The sequence below is a fragment of the Saccopteryx bilineata genome, chromosome 7 (genome assembly GCF_036850765.1).
Source record: "Saccopteryx bilineata isolate mSacBil1 chromosome 7, mSacBil1_pri_phased_curated, whole genome shotgun sequence".
Lineage (NCBI taxonomy): Eukaryota > Metazoa > Chordata > Mammalia > Chiroptera > Emballonuridae > Saccopteryx > Saccopteryx bilineata.
Genome location: NC_089496.1, coordinates 258,928 through 277,375, shown reverse-complemented (window position 1 = coordinate 277,375; position 18,448 = coordinate 258,928). Strand labels below are relative to the sequence as shown.

At 38.8% G+C, this 18,448-nt stretch overlaps 1 protein-coding gene across 1 annotated transcript in view; it reads right to left on the bottom strand.

Moving 5' to 3' along the window:
- LOC136310688 (ATP-dependent translocase ABCB1-like) overlaps window positions 1-12,743 on the bottom strand; it is a 147,040-nt gene extending 134,297 nt beyond the window's left edge. The window contains 2 exon segments of the mRNA XM_066239531.1: window positions 11,956-12,026; window positions 12,573-12,743. Coding sequence (XP_066095628.1) covers window positions 11,956-12,020 — 65 coding nt within the window. The 5' untranslated portion in view covers window positions 12,021-12,026; window positions 12,573-12,743.
- Between the last annotated feature and the right edge of the window lie 5,705 nt (window positions 12,744-18,448).

Here is an 18,448-nt window from a genome sequence, read left to right as displayed (position 1 = left end):
CTTGCAACAAGCACAATTAAAATGCATAAATCCTGAAGAATCAATTGCCTTACTAATTTGTCCCTCGACTTACACTCCAATGGGACTATTGTGGCAAGCTTCAGGTCTTATTGAATGGATTCATTTAGCTGTTATTTCTAAATATTTATATGTTTTATCTCCGTATTTTGATCTTGTCACCTCCTTGATTATTAAGGGACGTAGGCGACTTTAACAGTTTATAGGTTTTGAGTCTCAAATTATTATTGTTCCTTTTTCAAAAAATGGCACTGAGAAACTTCCACAAAATGGCAAATTGCTTTTGCAAATTTTACAGGCCAAATTGATTCTCACTACCCAGCTGATAAAATAGTTCAATTTTCATTAATTACTACATTTGTCTTTCCTAAGACAATTGTTAATGTGCCCATTCTTGAAGCACCTACAGTCTTTACTGATAGGTCCAGCTCGGGAATAGCAGGTTTAATAATCAATGGACAAATTTAGACTGAAACAGTCACCTTAAAATCAGCTCAAAGAGTAGAATTGCATGCCATTATCATGGCTTTTCAGCATTTGCCATGTTCCTCCTTTAATCTGTATACAGACAGCAAATACTTACTTATGGTTGTTTCTACTATAGAGACTGCTGTCTTAGGGACAGCTGATGAGGAACTATTTCAGCAATTTCTCCTTCTTCAAAGACTTGACGTCAAAATAGAGCTTCATATTTTATAGGACATATTTGAGCTCACTCCATGCTTCCTGGAGCTTTAGCACAAGGGAATGCCCTTTCTGATCAAGCTACCCCCCAAAAAATTATTGGAGCAACTATGACAGATCAAGCAATCCAGTCTCATATTATTCATCACCAGAATGCTGCTGCCCTGCATAAACAGTTTCAACTTTCTCGGGAAGCAGCACGGCACATTGTTAAATCCTGTCCAAGGCGTTCTATACTACAATCTGTCTCTTCATTTGGGATTAACCCTCGTGGACTCCTACCAGGACAACTTTGGCAAATGGATGTTACTCATATACCTTCATTTGGCAAACAGTCCTTTGTCCACATTACAGTGGATACTTATTCTAAATTTATAGTAGCCTCTGTCAGAACAGGAGAGGCTGCTAAGCATATTATAGCTCATTGTCTGTATGCATCTTCTATTACTGGTCTTCCTAAACTGATTTAAAATGACAATGCTCCTGCATATGTAGAAAAAGCATTTACTACATTTTGTCAAACTTTTGGACTTGACCTAAAGACAGGTATTCCTTACAATCCCCAGGGTCAAGGCATTGTAGAGCATGCACATCAAATGCTTAAAAATCAATTAGAAAAAACAAAAAAAAAGGGATATTATACTCTCAAATTCCTGCAAATCTTTGTCATGCTCTTTTTACTTTGAATTTTTTGAATACTGATGTACAGGGTCATACAGCAGCTAAGAGACTCTGGAATCCTACAAGGAAAGTGTTCCCTGAAGTGCGATGGAGGGACCCACTCACAGGAATCTGGCAAGGGCCAGACCCTGTTCTCCTATGGGGGCTGACGATATGTGTGTGTTTTTCCTAGGTCTGCTGAAGCTCCTCAGTGGATTCCTGAATGATTGGTGAGTCACCATGACCCTGGATGAGAGACTCACTTCACAAGAGCAATTGTATAAGACTTATTTTACTATGCTCTCATCCCTTTCTCTGTCAAACCTGTTATCCAGCTAATAATGCTATGCCTGGAAAGATGGCAAAGGGGGAGCCTGTTTTGTTTTTTGTTTGTTTGTTTGTTTTTTACAGGGACAGAGAGAGTCAGAGAGAGGGACACACAGGGACAGACAGACAGGAATGGAGAGAGATGAGAAGCATCAATCATTAGTTTTTTGTTGTGAGACCTTAGCGGTTCATTGATTGCTTTCTCATATGTGCCTTGACCGTGGACCTTCAGCAGACTGAGTAACCCCTTGCTCGAGCCAGCAACCTTGGGTCCAAGCTGGTGAGCTTTTGCTCAAATCAGATGAGCCCTCACTCAAGCTGGCGACCTTGGGGTCTCGAACCTGGGTCCTCTGTATCCCAGTCTGATGCTCTATTCACTGTGCCACTGCCTGGTCAGGCAAAGGGGGAGCCTGTTTGGATGTGCCTAAGCAGAAATCTTATATGGCCATCTTGAGATTTTTTAAGAGAGATTTCTGTTTGGTATTTATCCTTATCACATTCCTATTAAAATAGCCCTACATAAGATCAATAAAGCCATCAAGAGATTAGAGTTCTAATCTCTAAAGTCCCGGGTTTCATTCTTGATTTGTGTGATTGTGAAGTCTTTGTTTAATGTCTAAATATGTCTGTTTTTAAGGCCTGAATTAAGTTCTTGTATGCAAAAATTGGAAATGCCGGCTTTAATATTGAAAAAATAAAATATCATCCGTACAAATTTTAAATTTTCATTAGAATAAGTAAAGTGCACTCATTTAAATTTAAATAAAATGGGATGTGGATCCAAAAGACTTGCTAATCTGGCCAAACTGCTACAAGCTAAAGTTGCTGCAGCTGCAAAGCTTGAAGCAGGGTAGATTTGCTTAACAAAAGTGTAAATTTTTTTTTTACTCTTTACAATTTACTAATTAACAGTAAATTGCGTGTTAGTTAATAGGATAGAAATGCGTTAAGTATGGGAATATTGCTTGAAAATGCATTTACTATATTTTGTTAGATGTTAATATAAAGACAAGTATTTCTTACAATCTTTAAAGTCAAGGTATTATAAAGTGTGCTCAACAAATGCTTAAAAGTTAATTGTAAGTAATATAAAAAAGGGGGGAGTCATATCCTGAAACTCTTGCAAATCTATTTTATCAAGCTTTTTACTTTAAAGAATTTCTTTTGAATGCTGATGTACAGGAGATGCCAAACCTCTTTCTCCTGCAAACTTCTACCCTCTTTTATTTGATCTAGTGAATAACGCTGTTTTTGTCTTTTTCCAATCAGCTCCAGATATATAGAAAAAGTTTATATAGGCAGATGAGGGCCCTCAAACCCCTCAGCAAGATCTGAGCATGGCTTTTAAGATCTGTAATGACCAAGAGGAACAGAAAAGGCAGGCAGAGCCCAAAAGAGATCAGGCAAAATACCAGCTCTTGGCATACACCCTTAAAAGCTCCAACACCCCAAAGGGACCTCATAGGACTCCTTCAGGGCCCTGCTTCAAGAGTGGAAAGGAAGGTCATTTGAGCTAAAGCCTGCCAGGTTTCTCAGCCTCCACTGGGGACATATGCCTTTGCTGTGGCAGAAAGGGACACTGGAAGGTAAGCTGTCCCCTTGCTCCTCTAAGGGAAGGTTAAGTCTTTCCCACCCTGCTCCAGTCACCTGTGACCTAATATTGCCCAGCCTGCTGGGACTTGTCACTGAAGGCTAAAGGTGCCCAGGGGCGTTGGCCCCATCTCACGTCACTGTGGACGAGCCTAGGGTATTTCTTCCAAGTAGCAGGTAAACTGATCTCATTTCTTATGGACACGAGGGCCACTTACTATGCCTTGCCTGAATATTCAGGTTTTTATTCATCCCTCGAAGATCTCTGTTGGGGGTGTTGATAAGTCTTATTTTCTGCTGCTTTATTTAATACAGGGGTCCCCAAACATTTTACACAGGGGGCCAGTCACTGTCCCTCAGACTGTTGGAGGGATGGACTATAAAAAAAAACTATGAACAAATCCCTATGCACACTGCACATATCTTATTTTAAAGTAAAAAAACAAAACGGGAACAAATACAATATTTAAAATAAAGAACAAGTAAATTTATTTATTTATTTATTTATTTTTTAATAAATTTTTATTAATGGTAATGGGATGACATTAATAAATCAGGGTACATATATTCAAAGAAAACATGTCTAGGTTATTTTGTCATTAAATTATGTTGCATACCCCTCGCCCAAAGTCAGATTGTCCTCCGCCACCCTCTATCTAGTTCTCTGTGCCCCTCCCCCTCCCCCTAACTTTCTCCCTCCCTCCCTCCCATGTCCTCTCTCCCCCCACCCCTGGTAACCACCACACTTTTGTCCATGTCTCTTAGTCTCGTTTTTATGTTCCACCAATGTATGGAATCATGTAGTTCTTGTTTTTTTCTGATTTACTTATTTCACTCCGTATAATGTTATCAAGATCCCACCATTTTGCTGTAAATGATCTGATGTCATCATTTCTTATGGCTGAGTAGTATTCCATAGTGTATATGTGCCACATCTTCTTTATCCAGTCTTCTATCGAAGGGCTTTTTGGTTGTTTCCATGTCTTGGCCACTGTGAACAGTGCTGCAATGAACATGGGGCTACATGTGTCTTTACGTATCAATGTTTCTGAGGTTTTGGGGTATATACCCAATAGAGGGATTGCTGGGTCATAAGGTAGTTCTATTTGCAGCTCTTTGAGGAACCACCATACTTTCCTCCATAATGGTTGTACTACTTTACAGTCCCACCAACAGTGAATGAGGGTTCCTTTTTCTCCACAGCCTCTCCAACATTTGCTATTACCCGTCTTGTTGATAATAGCTAATCTAACAGGGGTGAGGTGGTATCTCATTGTAGTTTTGATTTGCATTTCTCTAATAACTAATGAAGCTGAGCATCTTTTCATATATCTGTTGGCCATTTGTATCTCTTCCTGGGAGAAGTGTCTGTTCATGTCCTCTTCCCATTTTTTTATGGGATTGTTTGTTTGTTTGTTTGTTGTTGAGTTTTATGAGTTCTTTGTAAATTTTGGATATTAGGCCCTTATCTGAGCTGTCGTTTGAAAATATCAGTTCCCATTTAGTTGGCTGTCTGTTTATTTTGATATCAGTTTCTCTTGCTGAGCAAAACTTTTTATTCTGATGTAGTCCCATTCATTTATCTTTGCCTTCACTTCTCTTGCCATTGGAGTCAAGTTCATAAAATGTTCTTTAAAACCCAGGTCCATGATTTTAGTACCTATGTCTTCTTCTATGTACTTTATTGTTTCAGGTCTTATATTTAGGTCTTTGATCCATTTTGAATTAATTTTAGTACACGGGGACAGGCTGTAGTCGAGTTTCATTCTTTTGCATGTGGCTTTCCAGTTTTCCCAACACCATTTGTTGAAGAGGCTTTCTTTTCTCCATTGTGTGTTGTTGGCCCCTTTATCAAAGATTATTTGACCATATATATGTGGTTTTATTTCTGGGCTTTCTATTCTGAAGAACAAGTAAATTTAAATCAACAAACTGACCAGTATTTCAATGGAAACTATGCTCTTCTCACTGACCACCACTGAAAGAGGTGCCCCTTCCGGAAGTGTGGCGGGGGCCGGATAAATGGCCTCAGGGGGCCGCATACGGCCTGTGGGCCATAGTTTGAGGACCTCTTGTTTAATATATAGTGTCTACTTTATTCCTCTTGCCTCAATGCCCCATGCCTATTTTAGGCTTGGACCTGCTCCTAATTTAGATGAATTTACCTCTGCCACCCAGCATAGTTTATCCCAAGGTTCTCTTCACCATGCCACAGTTGCAAAGCTCCAGGGAAAAACACCCTGGGTTCATCTCTCCAGTTTAAAGAAAATGGAAACTCTGTCTCCATACTTGCTGCAAATGGCCTTTTCCAGTCTACCTGAATCATTGCCAGCTAGAAGCAGTGGTCATTGGAATTTGGACTCTAGCTGCGAAGTGTAGAAATGTGAACACAACTCCAGTGCCTTGTGGACTTTTCCTAAATGTGTGTGACTTCTGCTCCTTGAGGCAGTTCTCAGACTGAAGTGGGGTTGGGTTACATTTACAAATAATGTGAAGCAGTTATGGTGTCAACATGGACCTGATGAAATTACATTAACATGTTAAGGACATTTAAGGCTATAAGAATTTTATTTTAGATCCTGTTGTATTAGTTAAGACTTTGCTTGATAATCTATTGGGCTTTAACCACTTCATTATATTAGGACATTTGTTATAGTATCTGTTAGCATTGACTATTTTAATTTTGTTGTTTATTTTATATTTTTCCAGTCTGCTTCCAAGTCAGAACATGGGAATTCAGATGAATATGAATCACAGCGCACAAATTAAAGTTTTAAAAAGACAGAAGGGGGATCTGTTGGGGACTGAAATATAAACAGTGCATTTTTACAATTTGGATATAACTTGGGGACAGAGGTGCTGGGCCTAAACTCCTACCTCACCTGCCTACTTAACAAAGAGCTATACCTGATTCTTGCTTGTCCCACCCATGTTCTCCAGAAGAGGTTGGAAGCTAGTTTCTTAACTGGTGTAAAGTAAGATTTGAATGGGATGGTGGGGCTTGTCTTTAAGTTGTCATGGAAACAATTGAATTGCTAATGGACCACATTTTTTACCTGAATAAAGGCTGATGTGTCTCAGGGAGCAGCCATGTTAGGGCTCAGGAACAGTAGAGACTGTTCTCTGTGCCATCCTCCTGAACCCTTCTGTACGTATATATCTTTAAGTCTCTGTCTATCATTTATTTAATTCCACACATTTTCCTGTTCGAGACCCCAGAATAGACTCGTGGCTGGATCGTGACACCAGAGTTTACCCCGTATTTGGCTTGGAGTGACGTTAAATGGACATAAACACACAAAATACACAAACATAACTCTTCCAGTGTGGTCCCACCCTATTCTTAGTGAAGGCACAGTTTTAGTAACTCTGGAGCCAAGATAACAGGAGAAAAGTAGCCATCCATGGTTGAATATCAACCGAAGCTTTTTATTTATTTTTTCCTTCTCTAAAACTGCTGCTTCTTTACAGTTTACTGAGGCACTGGCTAAGTAACCACTTCCCATACATGATCTCACTTAATTTTTGGAAATTGTACTGAATTTCTTGGGGTGTCATTACTTAATAAAATTTATTTATTTATTTATTTATTATTTATTTTCAGGGACACAGAGAGAGAGTCAGAGAGAGGGATAGATAGGGACAGACAGACAGGAACGGAGAGAGATGAGAAGCATCAATCATCAGTTTTTTGTTGCGACACCTTAGTTGTTCATTGATTGCTTTCTCATATGTGCCTTGACCGTGGGCCTCCAGCAGACCGAGTAACCCCTTGCTAGAGCCAGTGACCTTGGGCCCAAGCTGGTGAGCTTCTGCTCAAGCCAGATGAACCCACACTCAAGCTGGTGACCTCGGGGTCTCAAACCTGGGTCCTCTGCATCCCAGTTCGATGCTGTATCCACTGTGCCACTGCCTGGTCAGGCTACTTAATAAAATTATATAGGTGTTATCATTTGTATATTGCTTTGTGTGTTCACCATCCAACATCATTTAATGTTAATCTCTGTAAGGCAGGCACATTTTTGCCCTTATAGCGATAGGAAAACTGCAGGTGAGAGAAGTTAGCTAGCTTGTCCAAAGTCACAGAGCTAGAACAAAGTCAAGATTTAAACTGAAAATCCTATCCCCTTAACACCAGATATCAAGTGCACCCTCAGCCCTCTGAGCCACTGCACGGCAAGGACATGCACCTGCACAATGGCTCTCACACCAGTTAGACTGCTCACTTACCCCACCAGCTTGAAGCACAGGGCTGACCAAAGGCAAGTCATCCATCAAACCTCATCTTAGTTAAGACTCTTTATAGTATAGATACTACAAATGGCACAATCATCCCAGTATTACACCTATTAACAAAGCCACATGCTTTTTACAATTATAAATTAGAATATATAGTTCAAAAAATCTCTCAAAACTTATAGGAAAAAAAGATCAGATTTGTAATTACCTGGGGGAGGGGGGAGGTTTTGAGAAAGGTGGTCCAAAGGTACAAACTTCCAGTTATAAGATGAAGTACCAGGGATGTACAACATCCCAGTAATGTACAACAGGATGACTATAATATATAGGAAAGTTAAGAGAATGGATCCTAAGAGTTTTTGTCAAAAGGATAAAAAATGTTTTTCTTTTTCTTTCTATGGTATCTGCATGAGATGATGGGTGTTAACTAAACTGACTGTGGTAATCATTTCACACTATATAATTCAAACCACCATGCTGTACACCTTAAACTTATATAGTGCTGCATGTCAGTTAAATCTCAAAAAAACTGGGGGGAAAGGAATGTATGGTTTTATTAAGAACAGACTGATATCAATGGTGATGAGCATAATTTAATCAGAACTACTCAACTAAAAATAATTCTAGTTTGAAAAGTCTATAGGCCACAATAAGAACCAGTAATAAACCAGCCTTGAACCAATCTCTTTACCACTTCCCTCCATACGCCCTCAATAACTCTTCCTCCAACATCCCTGCTTGTGTGATAAAGTCTTTAAAGTATGAACCAAGTTATTTTTTTTAAATTAAAAATGAGAAAATATATACTTTCCACTCTATGGAGTCTTTTTTCTTCTTGTGTATATGAAAAAATTTTATAATAAGTTTTTTAAATATGCAGAAAATTGAAATACTAATAATGACTACCCATATAACATTCACCTAGATTCAACAATTGTTAACATTTTGACCATATTTTCTTTATCTCTATAAGGAAGATTATCAGTGTTAGTATTTTGCTGAAGTACTTTAAAGGAAGTTGCAAATATCATGGCACTTTACACACTTTTCCACTGTTATCACATCTAAAAAAATCAATAGCAAGTTTTCTCTAGGTTTTCCTTTACTGAAGTCTAATGTAATCAAGGTCCATACATTACATTTGGTGGTTTTGTCTCTTTAGCCTCCTTTTTAAATCTAGAAGTTCTGCTCCTCACCCTCACCCCACTGACGTTTTGTAAGAATAAGAATAGATGTCTTCTAGAATGCCCCACATCTTGGATATGTCTGTTTCACATTGAATTCAAATTGGGATGTGCACTATGTACAAAATACACAGCAAATTTGAAGACTATATCTTCCCCTATATCAGTGCTTTCGCTTTCCGTGGTTTCAGTTACCTGTGGTCAACTGTGCTCCAAAGTATATATTAAACGGAAAATTCCAGAAATAAACAATTTATAAGTTTTAAACTGTGCATCACTTTGAGTGATAAAATTTAGCGCCCACCTACTAGAGACATGAATCATCCCTTTGTCCAGAGTCTCCATGCTGTATATCAACCTGTTAGTTAACTTAATAGCTATCAGATCTACTGTCATGGTAGCCAAATGCTTCTGTTCAAGTAACTCTTATTTTATTTAATAATGTTTCCAAAGCCATTCATGTAACTTGTATTAAAGTATATTGTTATAATTGCTTTATTTTATTATTAGTTATTGTTGTTAATCTCTTACTCTTACTGTGCCTAATTTATAAATTAAACTTTACTATGTGTATGTATAGGAAAAAACAGTTGACCCTTAAAGAACTTAGGAGGCTTAATGACACTGATTGCCTGCATAGAATCTGAGTATACCTTTAGTCAGCCCCCTACATAGAAAGATTCCCAGTCACCAGGTGATCCTTGAACAACACAGTTTTGAACCGTGTGGGCCAAATGAAAAAAAACAGAGTATAAGTAAACCTATGTAGTTCAAACTTGTGCTATTTAAAGGTCAATTCTACAATATATAAAAGGTAAGGTTTTTTCTTCTTTTTTTTCTTTTTTTGAGAGGAAGGAAGATAGTAAGAAAGACTTCTGCATGCACCCCAACAGGGATCCACCTAGCCACCTGTGTGGGGCCAATGTTTGAGTGAACTGAGCTATCCTCAGCACCTGAGGCTGATGCTAGGACCAACCAAGCTATTTTCAGTGCCAAGGGCCAATGCTTGAACCAATGGAGCTTCAGGAGAGGAAGAGAGACAGAAGGGGGAGAGGGAGAAGGAGAGAAGCACATAGTTGCTTCTCCTGTGTGCCCTGATCAGGAACCGAACCCAGGACATCCATATACGGGGCCAATGCTTTATCCACTGAGCAAACTGGTCAGGGCCAAAGGGTCAGGTTCTATCTTTGATTTCAGGCATCTACCAGGGGTCTTGGAACATATCCTCACAGTTAAGAGAGGACTAGAATATGAAAAAAGAATGTAAACTATCTGATTAATAATTCTGGTTACAGGTAGAAACAATAATATTTTGGATATAGTGGGTTCCTTACAATATATTTTCAAAATTCATTTTACCTGTTTCTTTTTAAACTTCTTAATGTTCCTACTAAAAAGTAATGGTCACAAAGGTAGCTCACGTTATATTTCTACTGGACAACAGTCTAGAAGTTTAATTGGATTCAGACTAAATATTTTTCCTAACATACTTTCTGGATGGTGTCTTGTCACTAACACAGTTAGTTAAAATACTAACTGCAAAATCTACCCACTGGGGAAGTACTTTTCTTTTTCCAATTAGTAAGAATTTTAGATAATTTTTATTTATTTATTTATTTATTTATTTATTTATTTATTTATTTTACAGAGAGAGAGGGATAGATAGGGACACACAAACAGGAACAGAGAGAGATGAGAAGCAACAATCATTAGTTTTTCATTGCGCGTAGCAACACCTTAGTTGTTCATTGATTTGTTTTCTCATATGTGCCTTGACCGCGGGACTTCAGCAGACCGAGTAACCCTTTGCTGGAACCAGCGACCTTGAGTTCAAGCTGGTGGGCTTTTGCTCAAACCAGATGAGCCCGCGCTCAAGCTGGCGACCTTGGGGTCTCAAACCTGCGTTCTCTGCATCCCAGTCTGACGCTCTATCCACTGTGCCACCACCTGGTCAGGCATAGATAATTTTTAGATGCAACGTTTTTTCTGAGTGGTTTAGTATCCATTAACAATCCTAGCCTGAATTAATTATAACAAAGCTAGTTCAAAATGATAACTAGTATTTTTTCTTTAAAGAATGTTCCTTTATTCTCTCTACTTTTCTCACTCTTTTAGTTTTCTGCTCCTCTAAACTTTATTAGGATTCATGGATTGTATTCAGTATTTCACAATCAAGTTCAGTCACTTCTTTTTTTGTTTCTCATACTGTACCATATTTGGCCAGTAGAAGCCCCCTTCAAGCCAAATTCCATGTCTTTTGACAACTTAATTAAATTCCACTTCCCTATTTTGGCATGGTACAAGATATTCAAGGTCCCCCCTTCCCCCTGCCCAGTTCTGGTTGGACTTAGCCACTTGTCTAGGGGTTCACAGTCCTTTTAATGAGAATGGTACTTAGAAACCAAGATCTGGTATTCAGTGTGCTCACTGGTATTATCCCTTTCAGTGGACAGAGCTATTAAAAAATAATGAATTCATACTGAAGTTTCCAATTCAAATTTAACATTATTTTTTAAAAAATTTGTTTGAAGTGACATTTGTATTTCATCTCTCTTACACTAAAAAAGCTCGGTTTCTAACATATTTCTTTTATATTGCCATTTTCTACCAACAATGAACCTATTATGTGAAATTTAAAACTCCCTGGGTAGACATTGCAATGCGACCCAAATTTACTTAAATTATTTTCCCTGAGGGGTGACATTACCAATTCCATATACATCGGGATATTTTCACACCATGCTAGTAGCTTCTTTGGTACTGCAGTCTTCTCTTTTCACAATTTCTTTTACGAGGGTCAGATATTTATTGCCCTTTTAAAATCACGAACACCTAAATGTAGTTTTGGCCTTCTGTCCCACCTGCCATGCCACCAACAATGCAAAGCTTGTGACTGCTCTACCAGAAGCAAGAGCCTGGACCACAGAACAGAGCTCACAAGTTGCACGTGATGCAGGCATGAAGATAATGGCTCATCAACATGGCTTGTAAAGCAGGATATAAAACACGGAAAAGGATGTGAGTGAGCACTGTCCTAACGTTCAAAGGTGTGGAAGAAGCTCACTAGGGCCAAGGGAAAATGCAGACGCCGTGCTCAGCTCTGCCAGCGGACATCGCAGAACATTTGTTAGTGTTAAAAGTTAAAATCGTCGTCATCATCACCTCTTCATTGATTTCAGTACTGGAGGAGGCTAGAAACAAATCGCCCAAATCTCAGGCTACAGAAAGTATGAAAGTGAAACAAACTGGCTACCTTTTGGGGTTCATTTTCCAGAATTTCTTCCCTGCTCCTCCCTTGCGGCCTTCTTCAAGATCCATAGCGATCTGAGGAGAAGCCATAGCCAATGACCCACGGGTGTGACCCTCTAGAGGCTGAGGCGAGGCTGACGCCCGCGCGCGGAGCCGGGCGAGCAGTGGGCGGTGCGCTCGCCCTGACGCTCCCCAGCTACTCCGGCCGCGACGGCCTCCAGCCACTGAACGCGAGCAGCGCTGCAGGAAGGCAGCGCCTCCTGGACTTTGCCCGCCGCCAAGGAGGAAGGATCTCCCTCCGCGGTCCCCGCGCGAACTGCAATGCTTCCTCCGTCCACCCGCCCTCTTGCTCAGAACCCGCTTTCTGCCCGGAGTTGGCTCTACGCGCTCAGGACAAAAGGATCCAGTACGCGTGGCCAGAGCCGAAAACTTGGGGCTAGGGATGCTCCAGGAGCTCCCGGAGTGAGTCTAGGTCTCACCCCCACTTGGTCCCATGGACTTCCCCATTGGAATCTCCCCCTCCATGCCCTCCGAAGCCTTTGTCCTACAAGGACCAACCTCAAGAAATTGGAGAATCCTACTTTGGGTCCCCGTCCAATCCCCAACTTCGCACGCCCCTACCTTGGCCTTTCCTCGGATCGTTCCCCGAGACGTGAATTTTGTTAGAAAAGAGGCAGACCTTAGTGGAAATCCCAGGCGGAAGAGAGCAGAACCCCGGCTTCCGAGAGCTAGGAGGAGCCGAAGCTCGGCGGCACTCCGACTCACTGAAGCCAGGGGAGTGAGCGCGGAGCGTGGAGCGAGTCTCTTTTGTGGAACCAATCAACAGGGCCAGTTAGCACTGCTCCCCGCCCCGCTAGATTGAATGCTGATTGCGCGACAAGTTATGGAACAGGTTGGCTTTCCAAGAGGAATGTCCTTGCTACCGTTGGCGTCAGCAAAAGAGCAAGTGGAGAACCGCCTACCAGCTGAAACATCCGCGGTGCTTACATTTATAGTTCTGTCTCAGTAAGTACAGAAAAGTCTGATAGGCACCCACTTGGCTCCCCGGGGCTCGAGTAGATGAGAGAAACTTTCTTTGGCATTGCATTTAATACAGTTAGTAAAACAATCTACGACCTAGCCCATTTTGTGGTTAAAATGAGTTAAACTTCCCTTCCTAACAGCACCTTTAAAAAGGCCAGGTGAAATTTTTCTACAAGAGTCTTTCTTCAGTATGTTTGGCAATCTCTGAGGTTATCTGTTTATCTACCTTATAATTGAAGATTAGGGAAGGAAATAAGTAGGGAAAAATTAATATGTAAATTAAAACAATTTTCAGGGTAGAAATAGCATTTAAAAGTAAGTAATATATTCATATCTTAGCCATCAAATCAATGTCCTTGTTATTCCCAAGGTATTTCAAACCTCTTACATTTTAAAAAATATTTTTAAATTTATTGGTTGATTTTAGAGAGAGAGAAGGAAGAGAGAGAAACATGGGTTTGTTCCACTCACTGGAGATCCGACCTACCCTACCAGGGTCAAAACTCTTACATTTTAATTCAGATTATTAAAGATGTATTGTGTATTTTGGCATATTACTTTAGTTGTAATTTAATTTCATATTTTACTGCTGCAATCTTACTAATTTTTTCTTGTCCACTATCTTCCTCAAGTTGATGAATAGTAAGTAATCTTCACAATTAAAACTCATACAGCAGTGTTAAAGAAGTTTTTCCTGCTCATAAACCTAGGGGCAACATATTTTAGTGACCTTCAGTCTGCATTCTCTGCCTTTCACCTGTTGCCTCTTTGCGCACTACAAAAGTTTAAAAGAAAACACTTTTATTTCTTACAGCACAGTGTATTTTCCCTGCTTTCTTTACATCATGTTCAAAACTGTCATTTTTTTCCGTCCTTTACTCCAAATTTTTCTTGCCTTGATTTTATGTATGTATGTATGTATGTATTTATTTGCCATACGATCAGGTTTCTTTCTTTACAAACTGTTAATTAATTAGACTTTCTAACAGGCCACTAATATTCTCTGTGTTCTAATTGGATATGTATGTGTCCAGCACAGGTTCACTGCTTAAAGGCTTACAACAAGCCCTGTGGTCCACCGGGAGCAAATGGGAAAAGCTTTCCTCTTCCTCACTTGCATTTTTAATCTGATTTATGCCTCTCTTCTGTTTCCACGTTTGACTTTGTCCCATCTTTAGTTTGTGATCTTGTTATACTGTATGTATACTGCCTTAAATACTCCCTAAAACATGCAGGATATTTTAAAAAGTATAATATTATGCTGATTATACTGTGTCTACAGGCTTGAGCTTCAGGTGAAAATCTCTATCAAGGACATACACATTTCAAAGATCAGAACAGCCCAGAGTTTTCAATAAAGTTCTGTTTTTCTATTATATATATTTTTGGTTTCTTTGATCCACTGTCGAAAATATGGCTATAAAAGATGATGGACCTAAAATAGTAGACAGTTCTAGCTACTTCCAAGCCACAGTCTTTGACCTTTAAAGACTGACTCTTGTCTCACATTACTGCCCGCTACTTCTGGTGATAGGTTACAGCTGCACTTGGCCGTTCCTGTGGGAAACCCAACGTTTCCAAATCTTTACTCACACACTTTTGTTCAAGCAGCTGTTTTTCCTTTTTGAGGTGCGCTTTTTCAGAATTCTGCAACTTTCTGTCCTCCATCAGCATGTAGATCTTGCACAGCTTTGTATGTGGTCTCCCAATACCCAAGATTTTCATCCCTGCTGCAGTCTATCCTATACATATTTGTGTAAATAATGATATAATAATATAATAATAATAATAAAAACATTTCTTAAGCACTGGCCTTGTACCAGAAACTGTCCCATGTACCTGAAAAATTAACTTATTTAATCTTCAAAAGAATCCCATGAAGTAGGTACTAATATTTTTATGCCCATTTTATAGTGGAAGAAACTGAGGATACATTTTTGCCCAAAGTCACATGGTGGGTAAGCAGCTGACCCAGAACTTGAAATCAGTACAGCCCTCATAACTACACTCTGTAACTATTAGCCTACACTGTAGTATATATTACAGTCCTCTCTACTAAGCTGCCTTTTCAAGCCCCAAGAAATGTTTTCATATTATGACTCCATCTTAGAAAACCTGCAATGCTCAATGCTCCCTACCACCAACTACTGCAGATCTAAGTGTCCACTTAGCTTTCAAGAACTACAACGTATTACTTCCTTCTGACCATCTTCATCCACCTACCTTTTTTATACTCTCTTCTTTGCCCCAAAACATACATAAATATTCATTCCATTTCAGCAAACTCACCTCTCATATGATTTGCTCTTTTATTTTTTCACTCTGTGCCTTTTTACATGTAAATCTTTAAGTTAATTTACAATTGTCTTCAGTACCTAACTTTACTTCACGGTTTGGGTTTTAGACTCAGAACTTAGATTCAAGTACCATTTCTGCTGTTTTTCTGGGTGAGTTTGAATAAATTACTTAACTTTTCTGTCCCTCAGTTCTCTCTCTGGTAACGAGGTGGTAATAATGGTACAGCAGATTCTCAAATAACGTCATTTTGTTCAACACCAATTTGTTCAGTGTAGTTTGGTTATAACGTTGATGAGATTCCCTACAAATTTAACTCTTATTTATATCAATTAGCCTGCAGTTAAATTTGTTTTGTTATATGTCATTTTACATATAGCCACAGAACCTATCAACAATGTTAAGTGAGGACTTACTGTATCTTACAGTGTTACTGCAAGATTAAGTAATTTATCTATTTAAAAGACTTGTACAATGCCCAAAACAGCCTAAACAATCAACAGTTGTCACATATTAGTAATAATTCCCCTATCTCAATCTATGTTTGGCCTTTCTTGGCATTTTTTAGCCCTCACTTATGTAGCCATGTATATTCTCTCTTATGCTCAATGGAATAATAAAGTGGGGAGAAACAGTACATAAATATGATAATAAAGAAAATGAATACAATTCCATTTCATGCCTTCACTGCCACTCCCCCCAGCATCTGTCACCATGAATATTGCAATAATATCAACACTAGTCTCTCTACTTCTACCTTTATTCTTCTTTAACAGTCTTTCTCCATCCTCCCCTCCCCAGGGTTTATTGTTTAGTTCAGCGGTTCTCAACCTGTGGGTTGCGACCCCGGCGGGGCCGCCTAAAGCCATCGGAAAATACATAATGCATATCAGGTGTTTACATTCTGAATCATAACTGTAGCAAAATTACAGTTATGAAGTAGTCACCAAAATTATTTTTTGGTTTGGGGTCACTGCAACATGAGGAACTGTATTGCGGGGTCATGGCATTAGAAAGGTTGAGAACCACTGGTTTAGTCAGTCAAATTCTGTCACTAATCCAACCATTACCCTCCTCAGAAAGAGTAACATGCAAGGTTTTCCCCCAAGTACCTACATGATCTGGCCTCCTCTTAACTCTGACCTCCTATTACTATCATATTTTCTCATTAATTCTGTTCCAATCTCTTCAATCTTCTGTTCCTTGAAGATCCAAGTATGCTCCCAGCTTAGGTCATTTGTACTTAACACTTCCTCTGCTTGAAACTCTCTCCCCTTTAGTTAACTGTACAGTATAACTCATTTCCTCATTTTTTTAGGTCTTTACTCAAATGTCATGCTTGAACCAACATGTTTCATGTTGGCTTGAACCACCTAGAAACATCGTCCGGCAAATAGTAGATGCTCCATAAATATGTATGAAGCAAATGAATGAAAAAAAAAAAAAAAGAACAAGCAGGTTGATTTTAAAAAGTGTGGTCTGAGTGTAAAATTATATGAAGATATTTGATTCTAAGGTAGAACATTGTTCCAATTTGGTATGCTGCTTAAAATGTTTTAAGTTACTGCTTTGGCCAGATAGCTTGGTTGGTTAGAGCATCCTCCTGAAGCACAGAGGTTGCCTGTTTGATCCCCGGTCAGGGCACACACAGGAACAGATAGATGTTCCTGTCTCTCTTTCTCACCCCTCCTCTCTTGCTAAAATCAATAAACATTTAAAAATATACTTTTAATTATGTGAACTTATATATACTTATGGGGATATTTTTTTCATAAATGTGAGTTTTAGTTGTCAGTATTTATTCCATAAAAATTTACTAAGTGCTTGCCATATGCTAAACGTTATGCTAAATTACAGTGGTAGAGGAATTAAACATTATATTCCACCTAGAGGAGATCATAGATTATTTTATTTGTAGCATTTTTATGTCCCAGATAGACTTAAATTGTGTCTTTGTACTTGTTTGTGTCACAGTTAGTACAGTGCTTTTCCAGTGGTAGAATTCTATAAATGCTATAGTCAGGCTAGTTGCCTTATTTTCTTTGAACCTGTTTGCCACCCAAATAACATTAACCTTTTCTGAAACACACCTTTCTACCCTACCTCAAGCACATATAATATGCAAAGATCTATCAAACAATTCAATTTTAAAGGTAAAGAGTGTTTGCCATAGAGCAGTGAAATATTAGATATTAGATGTGAAAGGTCCACCAGTGTTTTAGCTGTACTCATTAGTTCTCTTTATCTTATAGCCTATTAAACAATGCACAAATCAATCTAAATCTTAATTCCAATTTCTTCCTTTTTAATCTTTGTAAATTTGTTGTTAATAAATGTTTACATTTCTTTAATGTGGAATTTTCAGATTTTCAATTCTGCCATCAGTAGAAAATCCATTACATGTGTTTCTATCAATCAATAAGCATTGACCAAAATGCATTATATGTAGAGAGCAGACTGATGGTTGCATGAGGGGAGGGTAGTTGGGAGACTGGGTGTAAAGGGTGGAAGAAGTAAGAAGTACAAATTGATAGTTACAATACAGTCACAGGGATCTAAATACAGCACAGGGAATATAATAAATAATATTGTAATAACTATGTATGGTGCCAGGTGGGTACTGAAAATACCTGGGGGATAGACTTCATAAAATATATGATTATCTAACCACTATGCTACACACCTGGAACTAATACAAAATAATATTGAATGTCAACTGTAATTGCAAAAAAAAATACAGTTTAAAATATGGTAAAAAAATTAAAAATGTGTCATAATGGACATGCAGACTCTCTGGTTTTATATTCAGATAAATATTCAGATCCTGCCTTCCTCAACCCTTTATTATCTCAAGCCCCTCTTACAACTTGTCTATTATGTTTTCACCTACTTTTCCTTCTTCTCCTAAAAAGAGAATTTTTCTTTCAGGAGAGTCTTCTCATGCCTCTTCTATAAATCCTGTGTGTTTCTTTCCCTGATTACTCCTATAATTCATTTCCCCTGTTCCTCCTAGCTCCTTTGTTTTACCAATCTGAGTCTGAATTAAAGGCTCAGCACTCTGAAAGAATGAATGTAAATTCACTTTGATGCACTTTATTGACCTGAGTAAGAGGAAAATATATACCTGGGATTTCCAGTCCAAAAAGTAAGACAAATGACTCAGTTTTGGCAACAGTAAA